Genomic DNA, 20,344 nt, shown 5'->3' on the forward strand with positions numbered 1-20,344 from the left:
TATTCTTATTCAAAGTTTCAAATTATAAGTCTACTAAATATGCATTTAAATTTGGAATATTACACACACATATATGGCAATACGACATAAAAAATCGTGATTTACTCAAAATAGAAGTTTGTGAACACTATCAATAGTTCTAAGTTTTTTTACAACTTAAATTCTTCGATTTAAATTGGTTCATCTATTGAATATCGATCGTTTCTAATGTCACAAATATTAAAAGAATTTTCAAGTAAGATGGAAGAAATATTTTCCGAAAGGGGGTATGCAAAATTTAGCGGGGAGGGGGGGGGGGGCATTTTGAATGTAAAATTGAAGATACTGTAAATTATTAACATAATTACATGAATAAGTACATACTTAAAACGAGTTACAAAATTTATGACCGCAACTGCCTCTTCCCCCCCCCTCCCCCGCTGCCTAAGGTCATGTGTAGTGTCCGAAAGGATTACATGGAGCTGAAAGTATCCCGTTTTCAAGATAATATACCACTAGCGTAAAGGGGGGGGCAGACTGCCCCCCCCCCCCTGACGATTTTTTTTTTCTGGTACAAAATCCTTTATTTGTGGTTGAAAACCTTTTTTTTTGCTTGTAATTTTTTTTCGCGGACGAAATATCCTCCAAAAAATTGCCCCCCCCCCCCTTTGGAAAATCCTGGGTACGCCGCTGTAATATACCCAAAGTATTCTACTCGCGATTCGAGTGTATATTTTATTGTGGTTTAGTGAGATAGGCACCCTACACGAGATTACAAAAAGATGGCAAATAAATTTTTCAACTCGAGCTTCGCGCTGGCATTAATATATGAGATAAACAACTTGCTATCTGTTTAAAAAAAACCTTGCTTGAAGTGTCAACTTCTCAGAATCCAGTCGCATCCAGTTAATTATTAAATAAATGTGAATACTGTATGTCCAATCTTTAGCTCTTAGTCTCTCCCAATTTTAGCTCGCGCTTTTGCGCTAACGTTTTTGTTAAGTAAGATATTCATCTTTTTCTACATTAAAAACATGTTTAAAATCCTTCGTTTAATTCGACATTTTCAGTTCACGCTTCGCGCTCGCATCAAATGCTATAATTAGATACTGATCATTGTTCATGATTTGACGATTTTTGTTTTACCTCATTTGCTAAGAAAGCGTGAATGCTTCTAAGCAAGCAACCAGATGACCGATGGCTTAAGGTACTCTCCGAGGGACCTATAGGACTAAAATGCCTTACTACCATTTAAATGCCATACTTGGCACTAGCGCGCCAAGTGGGAATCGAACCCAGGCCACCGGAATCCGAAACCCCCTCACTACCGATTGAGCTATCGCGCCTTCGAATGTTTCGTTTCTAATTAAAAAAAAAGCAAGCTCGGCTTGTGCTGGATTTTTTAAAAAACAGATACATAACATTCTTTATTTCAAAACGTCATCAAAATGTCCAGTTTACGGATTGGAATATAAAAATCAGATTGCGTTTCGGGCTGGCATCAATAGCCTATATATCATTTTTTTTTAAATATGTATTAAATGCTCCGTTTTCACGTCAGAATATTAAAAATTACTGAAATTTTTAACATTACAATAATGTTCGTGATTACACTTACGAATTGTGTAACTTTCTAACTTTCAGCTCTAAATTTCATGGCATATTATAAAAATGCTTGCGCTTCGCGCTCGCATTATTCAAATGGGCCTTGTCAGATACTTAATCGTGCTTGTGAGAATAAAGCTAATATGTACTTAATAATAAATACTTGATGAATCAATCTATTTTGGTACCCCCTGCAAAATACCAAGCCCCGCCCCCGTGCTCCTCTGCTGACAAAATCCTAGCTACGCTGCTGGCGAGTGAGCTGACTGACCAAGTCTTTTAAGCAAAAGCCTTAATTTAGGGAAGAATTTGTGTTTATTAATTTAAAAAAAAAATGTTTAAAATTACAATATTTACATTCAATTGAGGTTATAATGAATAAATAAATATGTATAAATATATAAATAAAAGAATAAATAAATAAATAACTAAATGACCCCCTCCCTAACAAGCTTTCTATTATTTTGCTTCTGTTGTTTTATGCCTTTTCTTGATTTTTTTTGGGGGGGCAAGTTTCCCCTCCCCCTCACTTCCATGCATCTTCTTTCAAAAGGCTTATGTCAGTGTCCGTAGCTCATTTTCCCAATTTTAGAATGTAGAAGGCGTTGTTTCATGCAAGTGCGGTCTCTTTGATCAGTTAATAAATTGAACAGTTCATTAGACCAGAAATTAAAATAGATCGGTCAATAACAATTTGCATGAGCTAAGAGTTTTCATCTGTGGAGAATGATGTTTGAAATACTAAAAGAGTAGGTTCTTTAAGTTCACATTTTAATTCTTAAAGCTCATTTCATCACATGTATTGCCATGTTGGGAAATGCAGTCGCACGACCATTATGACAAACAAATCTAAAGGCTAATGACCAGCGTCCAGCGCAGATATTCTAATATATAGATTGCATTTCCCAAATTGGCATTGGCAATACATACATGTATGTCTAGGGCTGCCCAGGGTCGGGCTGTCCGGCCCCCGTCTTAGACTACGATATAACAGCATGGACCTATGATATTAGCAAACGCGAAAACTGTAATGAAGCAAAATGAATTGAATGGAAATTATAACTTGCAATGCAAAAGACCAAATAACATTTATTATTCATATTTTCACATAATAATTATAGCAGCAGAACTTTGGAAACAACTGAAACTAATAATTATTCACAAAAGCGCCATTCATGTGATAATAAAATAATAAGCTCATCGAACCTAAATGACGTATAACCTTGATCATGTGAACTGAAATTTGTGCAAAATGATCCATGATACTTTAATACCCTTATATTCAAGTTTAATCATGAACTGGATCAATAAAATTCAAAAGTTATGATGACATTAAGAAAAAATACCCCCATATGGCCAAAGTTCAGTGACTCTAAATGACCTTTGACCTTAATCATGTGATCCAAAACTTGTGCAAGACGATCAGTAATACCTGAATACTGTTATAAGTGTCATTAATTTTTTTCTATACGTTCAAAGTTGTATCGAAATTTCGAAAACGTAACCTTGGTTAAGATTTCAAGGTTAATATGACGCTGTTATATCAAAACTACCGTCGCCTCCGCCGGAAAAGTGGCTCCTTTAGTCCTGCTCTGCTATGCATGCAGGCGAGACAAAAAATAGGTATTGCCGTGGTAACGGCCATATTTTTTTAGACTTTGATAATCCAATAATTGAAGTAAAATGTAGATTGACAGAGTAGTTTAAAAATGCTAATTCGATCGTTTTATTCATACATGTATATTTTCTATGCACTAGCGTACCTACGGGGGGAGCAGAGGGGGCAGTCTGCCCCCCTGACGAGTCCCAACCCATGCAAAAGACGTATCCATGCCCCCCCCCCCCCCGACGAGCTTGAAGACCTTTTTTGCCCCCCCCCCCTGACGAGCTTGAAGACCTTTTTTTTTGCTTGTAAATTTTTTTGGCCGACGGTTTTGCCCCCCCCCCCCTGTGGAAAATCCTAGGTACGGCTACTGTTTCTATGGTTTTGGATATAGATATTCCTACAAAATTAATGTTACCATGGTAACGGCAAATTAAATATCAGACCTATTTATGAATATCGGCACAGGTAGATTTACGTTCAGCACCAATTAATTCGCGGAAATAGCAAGAAGATCGAACTCTACAAAAGTAAACATAATCCTATATAAGATCATGACGAGTATCGCACTGATTAATATTAGTATGTGCAATATATAATATAGATGTAATATTGTGCGCTGTTTGTATTTTATCAGAAATGCGCATCCGATAAATGTACATTGTTATCTTTCGCATATATAACATAAAATGATATATCTTGCATCTTATTTCAACATTTGTTTTCACTATATGTGCCATGACAACAATTATTATGTATTTATTCGGTTAGCGCTAAAATTGACGAAATTGAGATGCGGAACACAAACATTATACTATTGATAGTTTTCACAAACTATTACTTTTAGTAAATCACGATTTTATATTTCATATTGCCATATATGTGTGTGCAATATTCCAAATTGAAATGCATATTTACTAGACTATAATTTAAAACTCTGAATAAAAATAATTCCATATCAAAGATAACCAAAAATATGATGATAATCCGTCAAAATATCAAAATGCGTGATTTTCAACAGTCTTTCAAATTTTACGCAAAAAATGATACTTTCACGCAAAAGTGCACTTGGTATACGCCCGTACGTTATTCCTCAGGATTTCCGCAAGACTTTTAGCTGGGATGCAAAGAATTGACAAATTGTGCTATCCAATTAAAAACTCGCTTTAGAATACACTTATACATGTAATTAAAAACTCGCTTTAGTATGTACTTATACATGTAATTATGTACATAATGTACGGTATTTTCAATTTTTCTTTCAAAATGCGCACCTGGTAAAATGCACATTGTCTCCTTTCGGATAACATAAAGTGAGATATCTTCCATCTTACTTGAAAATTCTTTTAATATTTGTGACATTAGGACATTTACTATACATTTGATGGATAAACGCAGTTAAATCGAAGAATTTAAGCTGCGTAAAAAAACTTCAAACTATTGATAGTTTTCACAAACTGTTATTTTGAGGAAATCGCGGTTTTATGTTTCCCTGTGCCATATGTGTGTGTGTAATATTCAAATTTGAAATGCATATTTATGAGACTTATAATTTGAAACTCTGAATAAAAATAATTTCATATCAAAGATAATAAAAAATATGATGATAATCCGTCAAAATATCAAAATGCGTGATTTTCGACATTCTTTCAGTTTTTACGCTAAAAATGACACTTTCACGCAAAATTGCACTTGGCATCCGGCCGTACGCTATTCCTGGGTATTTTTGCAAGACTTTTAGCTGGGATGCCAAGCATTAACAAATTTTGCCGTCGAATCCTTATCTAGAGCACTTTTTTACTTTTGGCCGGTCTACTATATCCAGCCTTTTCCAGTTGCCTTGGAACAAGGCCGTTTCACTTGGCGCCACAACAATGTATTACATCATATCGTTGAGGTCGCCAAGTCGGGTATTGATGCGCACAGTGAATCTGTATCGGGTCCTGTCATCCAAAGTGATCTCGCAGGTGACGCGCGGTCTGTCCGGTCTACTGTACCTCTTGAATGCACCCAAACAGACTTAATCCCAGATATGTGCATATTTCGGAAACGGGATAAGAAACTTGCAATTATTGAACTCACGGTTCCTTTCGAAACAAATCTGATCAGGGCAAATGAACGAAAATCAAATAAATATGCACCTATGATTTCGGACATAGAAGCCAATGGTTTCGATGTGCTTTTCTTTCCTATAGAAATAGGTTCCAGGGGCTATATCAATAACGACAATTCACAAAAGCTGAAGAAATTTCTCTCGTTATGTGGGAAACCAGTGCCTTTTAAGACCTTTCGGGATAAACTTGCGTCACTTGCCATCACTTCTTCATTTGTAATATATTCGGCCAAGGAGGAACCCGTATGGGAATGTCATAACCCCACTAATGTAATAATGTAATAATAACCAAATACCGTAAGACAAAAAAATACACTCTCGGGGATATTTTGTTCAATGTATTGCCGTTGGTGGGCGTATGGGCCTTCCGACTGTTGATTGATAAAATGCATTCTTTTCGTGTGCAATTATCTTTGCCCAGCGGTTGGTGGATTCATGTGTTGACCAGCCCAATGCTTTTTCTTTCTTCTTTCTGAGAGTGTATGATGTGTGGAGGGAAACAAATATCCATTTATATGTATCCAAGGAAGACAGAAACGTAATCTGGTCATTTGCCTGTGTCGGGGTATAATTTTGTGCAATCATTTGAATTTATGTAATGCCTTGGAAGTCACATGTTGTTTTTCTTTCTCTTTCTCTCTCACACCCCCCCCCCCCTCTCTCTCCCACCAGCCCTCACCCTCTCACTCTCTCTCCTCTCTCTTTTACTCTCCCCCTTTCTCATTCCTTCTCTTCTATTTTTTATTTCACCTTTGTATGTACCATCTCTCCCTTCTTTTATTTCTACCTCTCTTTTCTCAACTGCTTTAGTTCCCGTTTTTCTTCTACATACTGTACTTCTTTATAATAATTTCATGCTTGTTTTAATACTTTGATTCGGGGTAATTATAGTAATGTATTGTATACGCTATTATGTTAATATAATCTATGTTATTTATGTATGCCCTGCTTGTTCTGTTACTCAGATATGTCCCTGGCGTTCCTTTCTTCTATGTTTGTATATATTTTATTCCTTTGTTTGAACGATTTGAATGTTAATAATGTGATGAATTACTATGCATTGACCACCATGGCATATGACAAGGCCTGTATATATACTTAAGTGTCAAAGAAATGAGCTTCAAAGGTTTAGAATTAGATTGTGAATTTGATTCCTTGTCAGCTGATGTACATGGTGAAACCAGCAACGTAAATTACACTTACATGTAAATATCACATACATGTATATATACGTACATCACATTTTTAGCCATATCCTATTATTTGGAGGCTTTTTTTAAACCTGGTTCTGGTGTCTAACTGGCCTATGTTTATGGGGTCAGGTAACTACCAGTATCATGGTAACGCTGATCAACAGCCAATCAGAATAAAGGATTGCATGCAAGTTACCATTAAGTTAAGTTAACATAATGGTAAATTTTTATATGCAACGGGGCCCAGAATAGCTACAGTGTAAATTACCTCTCTCCGCCCCCTAAATTAGCATATTTGACAAAACATGTCCTCAATTTCTGAGACAAAACATATCTTCAATTTCTGAGGCATCTAATTCTAAACATGAGAGCTCATTTCTATGACACTATTGTTTATACAAGCCTTGTTATCTGTCATGGTGGCCAATGCATTTATGCAGTGCAGTATGTATGTACAGTACATTGTACATATGTATACTGTTTAGCCCCAATGGATAATTGACATTTTTTTATTTAATAAGATATATTTCACAAATATCCGTAAAACCCAAAGTGGAGGAATAAAAGCAATATAGCTATATGAAGCTGCTTGCTATCGTTGACCTCGTACCATCTAATATCCCAGAACCCCAGGATGATAAAACCTACTTTTTGGCTGAAAAAAGGCTACTAAAATTGGAAAATTTAGGTATAATTACCTTTTAACTCTACAAATAATGGTTTAAAAGTACTAATTATAGGAAAAACAAATTGCCTGCCCCCCAAAACATATGAATAGACACCAAAACCAGAGAAATTGACCACCAAATAAAAAAGTTGTGGCCAAAATTGTGATTTAGGGGGTTTTGGCGGCCATTTTGGATTTTGGCCCGGCACACTTTTTTCTCGGACCTGAGACAAAAAATATTGTCATTTCATGTTGAGATACATTACAAGGAATAAAAAAAACTGTTGTCATATTGAAATTACAAAAAAAGTATTTTTGACCCATGTATAGCCCACTCCTAGTATTATATGAAATATGAAAAAAAAAAAAAATTCTCCTAATTGTCATGTGTAACAGAATTTTATTCCTCACAGGACATGTGGAGTTACCATCATTTAACAGTTTATGGTGAAGTCAAGTTGGGCATTATTGTCAAATTTTTAAAAATTTAAATATTGTATAATTCAAACAATAAAAAAAAGAAATAGTGAGTGAGGGACATCATCAAATCTCTCATTTGCATTTCACTGAGTTTTGTTAAAAATAAGCGAAAATAAAATCATAACTTTCTTATTTTACATCCAATGTTGATGAAATTTTCAGCATTATGCTTGGTTGATTTTTCTTTGTCGATCTCTTCATTGTGCAAGTCTGTCAGACTAATGAGATAAAAAAATCAGAAAGCACAAGTTTGACCAAACTCGGATCATTGCCAAAGTTCTCAATATTCCTTAGTATTATGATATTACTCTAATTGCCTCTGTAAGATTGTTGATTTCTTGCATATCATTCTAATTGCTTCTGTAATATTGTTGATTTCTTTCATATAGCTGGGAAGTATTAAGGTTCCTCCTCTCTAACCTTCGTTGGTGGGTTGAGCAGTTTAATTTTGATGGTTTTAGATTTGATGGTGTGAGTTCAATGATCTATCATCACCATGGAATCGGTAAGCATCCTTAAATTGGCAATACTACTAAGGGAGATGCCAACTGGTCTTTTTTGCAGTATTTTAATCGTAAAAGGACTGGGCTATTTGAGATTTATTGAGGACCGGGGGGGAGCAGGATGCCCCCCTTCTGATTGTGCCGAAATTCGGCACCCACATTCTTTACCATATAAACTACAAGCCTATACAAAAAAATTCTGAAAAATTATAATTTTTTTATTTATTATGAATGAAATTTGCAAATTTATTCATGAAAAACATTATTTGCAAATTTAACAACCAATTTCACTTCAAATTTTCTTATTTTTTCCAGATGTCATCTTTGTAATCTAATTTAAAGGTTTCCACAAAGAAAAAGCAAATTTTTTCCTTATATATTTCTTTTTTTTTTTTAATTTAAATGTATTTCTTATTTTTTTCATCTTTTCTTTTTCATTTTTTTTCCATGGAAATTATTACAGACCATTTAAAACCTAAATTAATTATTAGAATGAAAAATAATCACCCTTTTATGAATTTCATCTCCCATAGACTTTGTGCACAAAGTATAAAAATGAGCCATTTTCGGCAAGACATTGTCTCGTAAAAAGTCATGTGGCGTCGCGATGCTATACTCGTATGTCGCAAATTTGGTCTCAAAAGTTGCACGAGACTTCAAAGAAAAACGTCTTTAAATTTTGCAGTGCTATCTTTCTGCGATTTGGAAATATCGCGCAAAGCATGGGGGGTTACCCCTTGACATTTTTCGCGACCATTCTGCTGCAGGAATTTTTTGATCGCGCAGCTCGCTGACTTTTTACTTAGAAATCTTATGAGACCAAAGTTACAATGCTTGGGTATGCGGTTGAAAAATTACCCAACATTATGTGAGTGCATGTCAGACCCAAGATTGGTACTAAGTCAATGTAAATGGAGTTTTCTCATCTGATTTATAAATATATGATTATTTTTACTTTCATCAGCTGAAATTAATTGATTGTAGCATAATCATGCTTCAAAAAAGGTAATCTGCTATAAATTTGGCGGAAAAAACAACGCAAAACAAAAGGTCGAAAAACAAAGAAATACATAAGAAATTCATAAAACAGTAAAATTCATAAGAAATTTTTTTTTCAAAGCAGGATTTTGTAATTGTTAGCAATGGTATTCAGAATATTTACACCAAAAATTTGCTTCCTGGGAGCTTTTTTATAGTGAAATAAAAAGTATGATTTATGCATAAATTAGCATTATTAATTCATATAAACAAAAATCTAATTTTGGAGGAAGAATTAACCATACAGCCTTGTAGATTACATCCCACACTATTATCATGCCAATTTTCACGATGTTTGCGTGATTGGCAGCCGAGATCTCAAGGGGGAGTTGATTCAACCCTCCCCTGGTTTTCTAGCACCAAAAAAAGCCCGGTCTGGTTAAGGTTTAACTTCTTAGAAATACAAATACTGCAGGGTTTTTTTTTTCCTGAAAATTATGTTATACGTCGGTCGTAGAAAGTTGAAAATATTCTCTTCGGCAAAAATGCTTTTTCATCCGGTACAAAAACCCAATTCCTTTTACAGGGTTGGCATCCCTGATGATTCTCCCTTCAATGTTTTCTGTTTCATTCCTCCTGTCCAGTCTGTCATAAATTTTAAAAATATTTTTTGTGTTAATTGTGTTTCCTTTCTTTTCTCACATTTTGTCATTCCCAAAGCCTCATTTACTTCCTGTACAGCCAGTAATTATGTAGATTGAATTTTATTATCAATTTGTATATGCTCTCCAATCGCATTTTGACAATGTGTTCTTCTTTGCATCTATTTTTTCTTAGTACAATGACGTCTTGTTTATTGTAATTCATCATTACATGCCATATTTTACTTGTCTTGAGAATAATGTTCTATCATTTTCCTCTGTCAATGGTGTGGCTAGAAATGTGCAATAATTGTTTAAAACTAGATCAGTATATTTCTACCATGTCACTTTCCTCATTGAGTAACTATCTCCTTGTTATCCCCTCCCCTCAATCTCCCCATCCATCTCTCTCTCTCTCTGTCTGTTGATAGGTACTGGTTTCAGTGGTGATTACAGTGATTATTTTGGTCTTACTGTTGACACTGAAGCATTGACCTACCTTACCTTAGCCAATCACATGCTCCATACGTTCTACCCTGGGATCGTCACAATAGCTGAGGTAAAAAAAACAATTTTAACAATATTTCCTCTTCCAATTTCTTTTTTTAGTGTAGTAATTGTTTTCCTATGGATTTTGAGTGCCTGATTTATTGATATTGAAAATCATTTGAATGTAGACCATCTCAATGACTTTTTTACTTCTAGTAAACTAACATATGTGATGGGGATGGTAGACAAATGGGAGAAATTTATGAATAAATCCCCAACAGAGATTTTCTTGTCTAAATAGAGATTCTAAAATGCAATGATACTTTAATATTCAGTACCTGTCTGTTCCAATGCCAAAATGTTTGCTTGCTGCACTCAATTTTCTATTTATCAAAAAAAGACGAAGTTCTCTTTGTGATCCCAGTGAGGTACAGCTTGTATTCTTAGCACAAAATGTATTATAGACACAAAATATGTTGAGTTATTAACTAAAAGCTAAGCAGTACATGTATCTTGTGATATAGAAAATGTATTTTATTTTTGTGTAAAACACATTGCTCTGTTGGAATGGTATATCATTATGGTATGTTATTAAAATCAATAGCAAAATAAACCCTAAAAAGACTGGGGGGGGGGGCTGATTCAGCCCCCCCTCGACATTTTTCGTGATAAATCCGCTGCGCGAAATTTTTTGACCGTGTCGCTCGCTGACTTTTTACTTTCAAGTCTCGCGCAACTTTTGAGACCAAAATTGTGACCCCCGGGGACGCGGTTCCGAATTTACGCAACATTTTGTAAGTGCATGCAGACCTAAAATTGCTCAAAAACGTGAATTTGTGTACAAATTCAATGCAAATAGTGTTTTTAGCTAAAATTCATAAAATGTATCATTATTTTCCTTTTACTGCTTAAAATCAATTAATTCTATCTTGTTTATGGTCAAAATGAAGTCCCCAACAATTTCCATTGAAAAAACAATAAAAACCAAAAAGTCGAAAAACAAAGAAATACATAAGAAATTAAGAAAACATTAAAATACATAAGAAAATGAATGTGATATTGACATTTTTTTAAAATAAATTTGATCAGATGCCTATAAAGAGTATATGATACAAAAATTAGCATTTTAGGGGCATTATTTTGTTAATTAGAGCAAACTTATGATTTTACGCATAAATTAGCATAATAAATGAGAAATGAGATTTTTCGCAGAATTTGATATTAGATTTTTTTTGAAAATGCCATGGGTAATGCGCGTGCCAATTTTCGTCGCGATCGCGCGATCAACGGCCGAGATCAGCCCCCCCCCCCCCCCCCCCCAGTCTTCTTAGGCATCGAAATAGCCCAGTCTATTTAGGGTTAAGGCTGCCTTTTGGTAGATGAACTTAATTAATAATATAAGCATTCATAATGATGACCAGAAACCATGTTTCATATACTTAATTCTATTCATTTTTTATAGGAAGTGTCTGGAATGCCTGCGCTCTGTCGACCGGTTGAAGAAGGAGGAAATGGTTTTGATTTCAGATTAGCTATGGCTATACCCGATAAATGGATTAAGGTAATACCCCTTTCATAAACCCAATAAAACCTATCCTCCAATTAGCCGCCTAAGAGTAATGCGGATAATTCAATAAAAATTGCGTTCACAAACTCCGAATATTATCCGCATTATTTTTACGAGCGCCTGTCCTGAAAAAGGCGGATAATCGTCATGACAACTGGACACGCCCCCTCCGATGCGGTTGTGTTGGAAAAGGGTGACCTTGTGACTGCACCATGGCAATTATCCGCATTATTTGGAAATGTTCATAAACTCAAAATCTTGTCCCGATGCCGCTATTATGCGGATAATAGCAGCATCAGAATAATGCGGATAACTCTTGTCCTCCTCTGATTTTACGACCAAATTATGCTGCTATTAGCCGCATAATTGGGTTTTATTGGGTTTATGAAAGGGGTATAAGTCATTTGGAGATAACATTTCTTTAAACATTTGACCAGCCACCCCAAAGTAACCAGGAGAGTTTCTGTTTAAATCACCAAAATAGTTAGTTTGTCTGGGTGCTAATAATAAGCCATGACAGGATGATTAATTTCATCTTTTTTATTAAGATTCTCTAAGAAATTATATCTTTCAGACATTTGTAGAATATTTCTTGAATATTTGAAAATATTTTCTTACATTTCCACATAAAAAAAAAATTCACTTAAAAACGTTTCTTGAATATTGTAAAAACATTTTGGAAAATGGTTAGTTTGGGTAGGTGCTACAAATGAGATATTGAAGGATTAATAATTTTATCTTTTTTATTCAGATTCTTAAAGAAATAAGAGCATTTCTAGAAATAACAGTTCTTGAATGTTTTGAAAATGATTTTGTGTTGGCATGGGTGCTCAAAATGCATGTTCAGTCAAGTTATGTAAATCTATTTTGATTTTTTTTCCAGCTTCTGAAAGAAAGCAAAGATGAAGACTGGAATATAGGTGATATTGTCTGGACATTGATCAACCGTCGCCATGGTGAACGAACAATAGCTTATGCTGAGAGTCATGATCAAGCTCTTGTTGGTGATAAGACGATAGCATTCTGGTTGATGGATAAAGAGATGTATACAAACATGTCTGTCATGTCACCTCAAACAGACGTGATTGACCGTGGGATGGCTCTTCATAAATGTATAAGACTTATTACACATGCTCTAGGAGGAGAGGCATGGCTTAACTTCATTGGTAAGTCTGCTTTAGTTTTATATTATTGGGACAGTCCCCAGTTTTGCTGGAGAGCGGGCCACTACAACTACTGTGTCCTTATTCTTGTCATAAAAATCTGTCTGTACTATAATTAGAATGTCCCTATTTTTCATCATCTGTATTTCTAATTGTCCATCCTGCTCTACAGGTTGGTAGTTAGTTAGCATTCAGGCAAATCAAATTCCTTACTGTTCACTTGACCGGTTTCATTACTATGGTATCAATGCAGTTTGAGGCTAAACGAATAATTAATCAAGCTTAACAGTTAAATTCCATCAAATTCTAAAACTAGGGTAATAATATGACGGTCCTTTGGAAGCGCATAGGGACGTTATATCATAATGTGATGGGCGCTATATACAAGAACTGTGCTTTTATCATTTCCAGATTTATGAATCTCTGTTAACCAAAATCTGCATCTGTTTGAATCTGCATTCACATTCATTTACAATAGAGAAACATTACAAAGAACACAATAAAGAAATTTTATTAAGCCGTGATCTTGATTATGTAATTGAAATATCAAACTCTTCTTACACATCAATCCATACATTCTGTATAGGTACCACAATGAAGAAAAATAAACAAACTTTATAATGATGTATGTAAAATAAGAAAATTAATTGGAAACCTTGATTTCCATTTTTTCTGGAACGGACTGTAAAATATGGTAAAATTTACACATACCGTAATGAAACCTTTCTATGGCTACTTTTTGAGCTCACCAGCCATATATCATGGGCTCTGTTTTCTAGCCCTGAGTCCCTTGCTAATGTTTCCCAGGGACCGGTTGCATAAAAGTTACTATTATGGTACCTTTGCCATACAGAGGTAACTGTCATGGAATCCTTGATTCTGATTGGATGTTGAGCATTGTTACCATGGTAGTTACCATTGGATGGCAATATGCAATGGGTCCCTAGTATAATGTTTTATTGTTCTTTTTACAGGCAATGAGTTTGGTCATCCTGAATGGCTTGATTTCCCCAGGCCAGGTAACAATAATAGTTATCACTACGCTAGGAGACAATGGAATCTAATTGATGATAATCTACTCAGATACAGGTTTCTTAATAGCTTTGACAGAGCCATGAATCATCTTGATGACAAGTTTGATTGGTTAGCTAGTCCACAGGTTAGTAACTTTAGCCAGTTAATAAGTTATTAACAGTTTTAGTTGGTTAGCTAGTCCACAGGTTAGTAACTTTAGCCAGTTAATAAGTTATTTTGATTGGTTAGCTAGTCCACAGGTTAGTAACTTTAGTCAGTCAATAAGTTATTTTGATTGGTTAGCTAGTCCACAGGTTAGTAACTTAAGCCAGTTGATAAGTTATTAACAGTTTTAGTTGGTTAGCTAGTCCACATGTTAGTAACTTAAGCCAGTTAATAAGCTATTAACAGTTTTAGTTGGTTAGCTAGTCCACAGGTTAGTAACTTTAACCAGTTAATAAGTTATTAACAGTTTTGGTTGGTTAGCTAGTCCACAGGTTAGTAATTTGAGCCAGTTAATAAGTTATTTTGATTGGTTAGCTAGTCCACAGGTTAGTAACTTTAACCAGTTAATAAGTTATTAACAGTTTTAGTTGGTTAGCTAGTCCACAGGTTAGTAACTTGAGCCAGTTAATAAGTTATTAACAGTTTTAGTTGGTTAGCTAGTCCACAGGTTAGTAACTTGAGCCAGTTAATAAGTTATTAACAGTTTTAGTTGGTTAGCTAGTCCACAGGTTAGTAACTTGAGCCAGTTAATAAGTTATTAACAGTTTTAGTTGGTTAGCTAGTCCACAGGTTAGTAACTTGAGTCAGTTAATAAGTTATTTTGATTGGTTAGCTAGTCCACAGGTTAGTAACTTTAGTCAGTTAATAAGTTATTTTGATTGGTTAGCTAGTCCACAGGTTAGTAACTTGAGCCAGTTAATAAGTTATTAACAGTTTTAGTTGGTTAGCTAGTCCACATGTTATTAACTTGAGCCAGTTAATAAGTTATTAACAGTTTTAGTTGGTTAGCTAGTCTACAGGTTAGTAACTTGAGCCAGTTAATACGTTATTAACAGTTTTAGTTGGTTAGCTAGTTCACAGATTAGTAACTTAAGCCAGTTAATAAGTTATTAACAGTTTTAGTGGGTTAGCTAGTCCACAGGTTAGTAACTCTAGCCAGTTAATAAGTTATTTTGATTGGTTAGCTAGTCCACAGGTTAGTAACTTTAGTCAGTTAATAAGTTATTTTCATTGGTTAGCTAGTCCACAGGTTAGTAACTAGAGCCAGTTAATAAGTTATTAACAGTTTTAGTTGGTTAGCTAGTCCACAGATTAGTAACTTAAGCCAGTTAATAAGTTATTAACAGTTTTAGTGGGTTAGCTAGTCCACAGGTTAGTAACTCTAGCCAGTTAATAAGTTATTTTGATTGGTTAGCTAGTCCACAGGTTAGTAACTTTAGTCAGTTAATAAGTTATTTTCATTGGTTAGCTAGTCCACAGGTTAGTAACTAGAGCCAGTTAATAAGTTATTAACAGTTTTAGTTGGTTAGCTAGTCCACAGGTTAGTAACTTGAGCCAGTTAATACGTTATTAACAGTTTTAGTTGGTTAGCTAGTCCACAGGGTAGTAACTTTAGTCAGTTAATAAGTTATTTTCATTGGTTAGCTAGTCCACAGGTTAGTAACTTGAGCCAGTTAATAAGTTATTAACAGTTTTAGTTGGTTAGCTAGTCCACAGGTTATTAACATGAGCCAGTTAATAGGTTATTAACAGTTTTAGTTGGTTAGCTAGTCCACAGGTTAGTTACTTTAGCCAGTTAATAAGTTATTTTGATTTGTTAGCTAGTCCACAGGTTAGTAACTTTAGTCAGTTAATAAGTTATTTTGATTGGTTAGCTAGTCCACAGGTTAGTAACTTGAGCCATTTAATAAGTTATTAACAGTTTTAGTTGGTTAGCTAGTCCACAGGTTAGTTACTTGAGCCAGTTAATAAGTTATTAATTTTTCTATCTAATCTAGTAAAGAAGTTATGTGAGCTATTCACTAAAGAGAAAAAATCATTTAAACACATCATACATAATATTAGGAATTAAAAAGGTAGGTCTTAACCCTAAGGGGAGGGGGGGTCAATTTGACCCCCCTCGACAAATTTTGTCACTACGCCGTCGCGCAAATTTTGTTGACCATGCCGCTCTCTGACTTTTTACTTTTAAGTCTTGTGCATCTTTTGAGATCTAATTTGCGACCCCAGGTACGCGATTCGGAAATTACGCAACATTTCATAAGCGCATTTCAGACCCCAAATTGCTCAAAAACGTGATTTCGTGTACAAAGTCAATGCAAATTGTACGATTATTTTGAATTTGTTGGTTTAAATGGATTTATATTATGCTATTTATGATAAAAAAGGGTCCCCGACAAATTTCATTGAAAAAAACAATTAAAAACAAAAGGTTGAAAAAACATAGAAATACATAAGGATTAAAAAACAATAAAATACATAAGAAATTAATTTCATTTTGGCAATTTTTTAATCAATATTTGTTAGGAATGTAAAAATTGATACTCTCACCAAAGAGTAAGCATTCTACTAGTTATATAAAGTGAGTTAAAGGCAAAAAACATACACATAAAAACCGAAGTTAGAGGCAATTTCATATGCTTATTTGCATAATTAATTACAGTTTACATCCGCCTCTTAGCGCGTGCAAATTTTTGTGGCGATCGCGCAATCAGTGGCCGAGATCTGGGGGGGGGGTCAAATTGACCCGCCCCCTGTATATCCTGGGCTCTGTAAAACAAAGATTTGCGATTAATCGCTAATTTGAAAGAACGATTCTGATTGGTTCCTAGTCAGTCAACTGAGCAAAATGCGCATGCAACGAAGGTCTTGATAGGTCAGTTCATTTAGCGATTAATCGCTAATCTTTGTGTTACGGAGCCCTGGTCTGAAATAGCCTGGTCAAAATAGGGTTAAGAGAGCTCTTATGTCGAGAAAGGGAAGATATATTGCAGGTTAGGTAGACCTCAGATATGATAGCATTGTTTTCATGAACATTTTCTTTTGTTAAGTGTAAGGAGTGAGTCACTGATTTAGTTTTCTTTTATCACAGGCCTATGTAAGCTGGAAGCACGAGGATGATAAAGTAATTGTCTTTGAACGATCTCGGTTGCTATTTATCTTCAATTTTCATTGCTCTAAGAGTTTACCAGACTACAGGGTTGGTGTAGATCTACCTGGAAAGTATCCTTTACTAAACAATTCATTTCTCATGTTAATTAGAGTTTTTTCATGAGATATTAAAAAAGGATAAGAAAATCATGGGTTATGAATCATATTAATGATGATAAAGTTTTCAACAGTTTTAAAAAATTGCAGTCGTTTTACCAGAGGTACCCATACTCCTTTTTCAAGTAGTTTGTATTGTTATTTGTGATTTTCAAACAATTCCTTTTCCCCAAAAATCATATTATACACATGCTGATTGCAGAAAAGATAAAAATAGTTTTTTTTCCACACAAAGATAATTGTTATTATTCTATTCCTATTCTATTCATAAATGAATTTCTAGGCAAGCAATTTATTGACGTTTGTGAGATATGTGGGGATTGTCACGGCGATGCCATACAATTTGTTGATATAATATGCATATCCCATACAAAACGTGTACTGTAGCAAAGCAAACAACAGCTGCGTGCACTTACTATGCAAATATTTATATATTTAACGATATTTATTTATGCTTACCTATGATAATTTGTATTGTATAATATTGTCTGTATTGTATAATATTGTTTGTACTGAGTTGTTGATTTTGTTGAAAATGTGAGATGTTGTTGATATGAAATAAATAAACCTTGAAACCTTGAAACCTTGAAATGCCAGTCAGTCAAACCGTCGTATCGGCACTGCATCGACTTTGCACGTGAAAAAGCGATACAACGTTTTGACTGACCGCGTGCATATAAATTGTGGTCAGGGTTGTTGTATCGCCTAAGATTAGGCGTTTTTGTACAGGTAAAATCTAAACTGCTTAACCCGAAATTACAAGCATGTAGCTGTTTTGCGATATTTTCTCTGATCCTTGGTTTTGTGTAAAAATAAAGATACCAATGTCAAGCAATTGTCTTGGTCTTTCCAATCATGTATTTTTCTGGCAATGAATATGTTGTAAGGCTGGGGAACTAAGCGTGAAAATTATAGTAAACTTTGAAGTCGATTATCTCTGGAATGGTTTTGCACCGTCGTATTTGTGATACGATGGTTTGGATGACCTCCGATGATATGTAGGGTAGAGATAAGTCTTCCATTTGCTCTGAAAACTCAGATGTAAGCAATGTAGCATTGAAATGGGGTGATTTTCGGTATTTTCCATAATTTCATTTTTATATGCATGAAGGGGAAGGGGGTTGAATCGTTAAAGAATTTTGTCTACATCTATTTTGTATTATTTGTGTTATCTTTATAACTAGTTATAAAGCAACTAGTACCAAATTGGAACGTAAAAAAAAAATCATAATATCTTTTTTTTTGGCAAAACAGTGTTGAAAATTAATATGAGGGTTAAAGTGGCATAAACATATGTGCATACTTGATGTGATCTTTGACCTTGACATGATATTTGTAGATACAAGATGGTATTGAATTCTGATTGCTCAGAGTTTGGAGGTCACAACCGACTTGACCCTTCTGCTGTACACTTTACGTCAACTGATGGTTACGCTGGAAGAAGACACTCACTACAGGTATGCTTGTCATTCTTAACTTCTATCTTTCCTTTCAAACACAGGTTTATTCCATCAAAAACTGCACCTCATGAATATTCATGGCAAAAATAGTTACATTGACTGGTTGCCAAATAATGAGAACCCCTCCCCCCCCCTATCACAGTCACTAATCGTAAAGCTATAGAGTAATTTGCAATGATTGGATCATAATGAAATCATGATGTTATCCTTGCTCTTACAATTGCAAAGTTGCGGGTTCAAATCCCAGTATGGGTCAAACTTAATGTGTAGATTTTCTTCCTTTGAGGTAAGACTTGAAAATATACAAGAATTGTGGTCTGATTCAAAGACTTCAAAATAGGTTATGTGTGGTACAGAATAAAAAATTGAAAAAAAGTTGGAAGAAAAAAAATGTAGCCACCTGAATAAATGTTTATTGCATGGTCTGTGTACATGAGGTGATTCTTACTTGATTAGAGTACTAGTCTATAGAGGTACATAAAAGTACATAAGAAGTACATAGAAGTACATAAGAAGTAGGGGAAGGCGGGGTAAGTTGTGACACTTTTTGCTTTTTGCATGTTAGAATTGATATAATTAATGATCTTGTAGAAATAAGTACCTTGCCTTAAAATCTAATTCTTCTGAAATATTTTTCACCTACATATAACTTTCTACCCCCACACTGAAAGTCACTGTCACCTTTGAAAAAATAGATGTCAAATGGCTCAACTTGCCCCATCTGTGGGGTAAGTTGAGCCACCTTCTGGGGTAAGTTGAGCCACAAAAATTATGTACAAAATGTATGGGGGAAGAACCAGCATGTCAATTATTTAATGTCTTTTCACTCGCTTATTCTCTATAAATACCAACATCCTCTAAAAGGGAAAGAACAGTCATGTAAATTTGCTCCTTTCTGCATGCATATCGAAGGCTTTTTAAGGTTTGTTTGTTTGTTATATGCATTACCATAAGAATTACCATGGCTCAACTTGCCCCATGTTGGTTTGCTCAACTTACCCCAGTCCTAACTTAATGCGATAATTTCGCATCCACACATTTCTTATTCATCCATCATGTAAAAAAACTACGACAAGAATGAAGATCCATACCTGGACTAACAATGTTGCTCTTATGTCTTTATTATATTTGAAGCCGTGTGCGTGTAAAAAGCACTTATCTATTTCACACCCTTTTTTTACTTTTTTGGCTGAAATTTGTATTTTTCCCTCTAAAAAGTACTTTTTGTTTCAAAGTTGAAAAAATGTGGTGGGGTTAGGGGTTATGCAATGGGTCATCAATACATGGCACCACCACGATGTCCAACTCATTCATTATTGGAATGAGGGTGGTGGCTCAACTTGCCCCTATGCTCAACTTACCCCGCCAACCCCTACATAAGAAGTACATAGAAGTACATAAGAAGTACATAGAAGTACATAAGAAGTACATAAGAAGTACATAAGAAGTACATAAGAAGTACATAAGAAGTACATAAGAAGTACATAAGAAGTACATAGAAGTACATAAGAAGTACGTAGAAGTACATGAGAAGTACGTAGAAGTACATAAGAAGTACGTAGAAGTACATAAGAAGTACATAGAAGTACATAAGAAGTACATAAGAAGTACATAGA

The 20,344-nt window shown here is 34.8% G+C and overlaps 1 protein-coding gene across 1 annotated transcript in view; it reads left to right on the forward strand.

Moving 5' to 3' along the window:
- LOC129263617 (1,4-alpha-glucan-branching enzyme-like) overlaps positions 1 to 20,344 on the forward strand; it is a 40,369-nt gene that overhangs the window by 15,412 nt on the left and 4,613 nt on the right. The window contains exons 7-13 of the mRNA XM_064100640.1: positions 8,030 to 8,145; positions 10,194 to 10,321; positions 11,714 to 11,812; positions 12,702 to 12,984; positions 13,956 to 14,140; positions 17,093 to 17,223; positions 18,608 to 18,725. Of these exons, the coding sequence (XP_063956710.1) occupies positions 8,030 to 8,145; positions 10,194 to 10,321; positions 11,714 to 11,812; positions 12,702 to 12,984; positions 13,956 to 14,140; positions 17,093 to 17,223; positions 18,608 to 18,725 (1,060 nt within the window). The remainder of the gene's footprint in view (positions 1 to 8,029; positions 8,146 to 10,193; positions 10,322 to 11,713; positions 11,813 to 12,701; positions 12,985 to 13,955; positions 14,141 to 17,092; positions 17,224 to 18,607; positions 18,726 to 20,344) is intronic.

The sequence above is a fragment of the Lytechinus pictus genome, chromosome 6 (assembly GCF_037042905.1).
Source record: "Lytechinus pictus isolate F3 Inbred chromosome 6, Lp3.0, whole genome shotgun sequence".
Classification (NCBI taxonomy): Eukaryota; Metazoa; Echinodermata; class Echinoidea; order Temnopleuroida; family Toxopneustidae; genus Lytechinus; species Lytechinus pictus.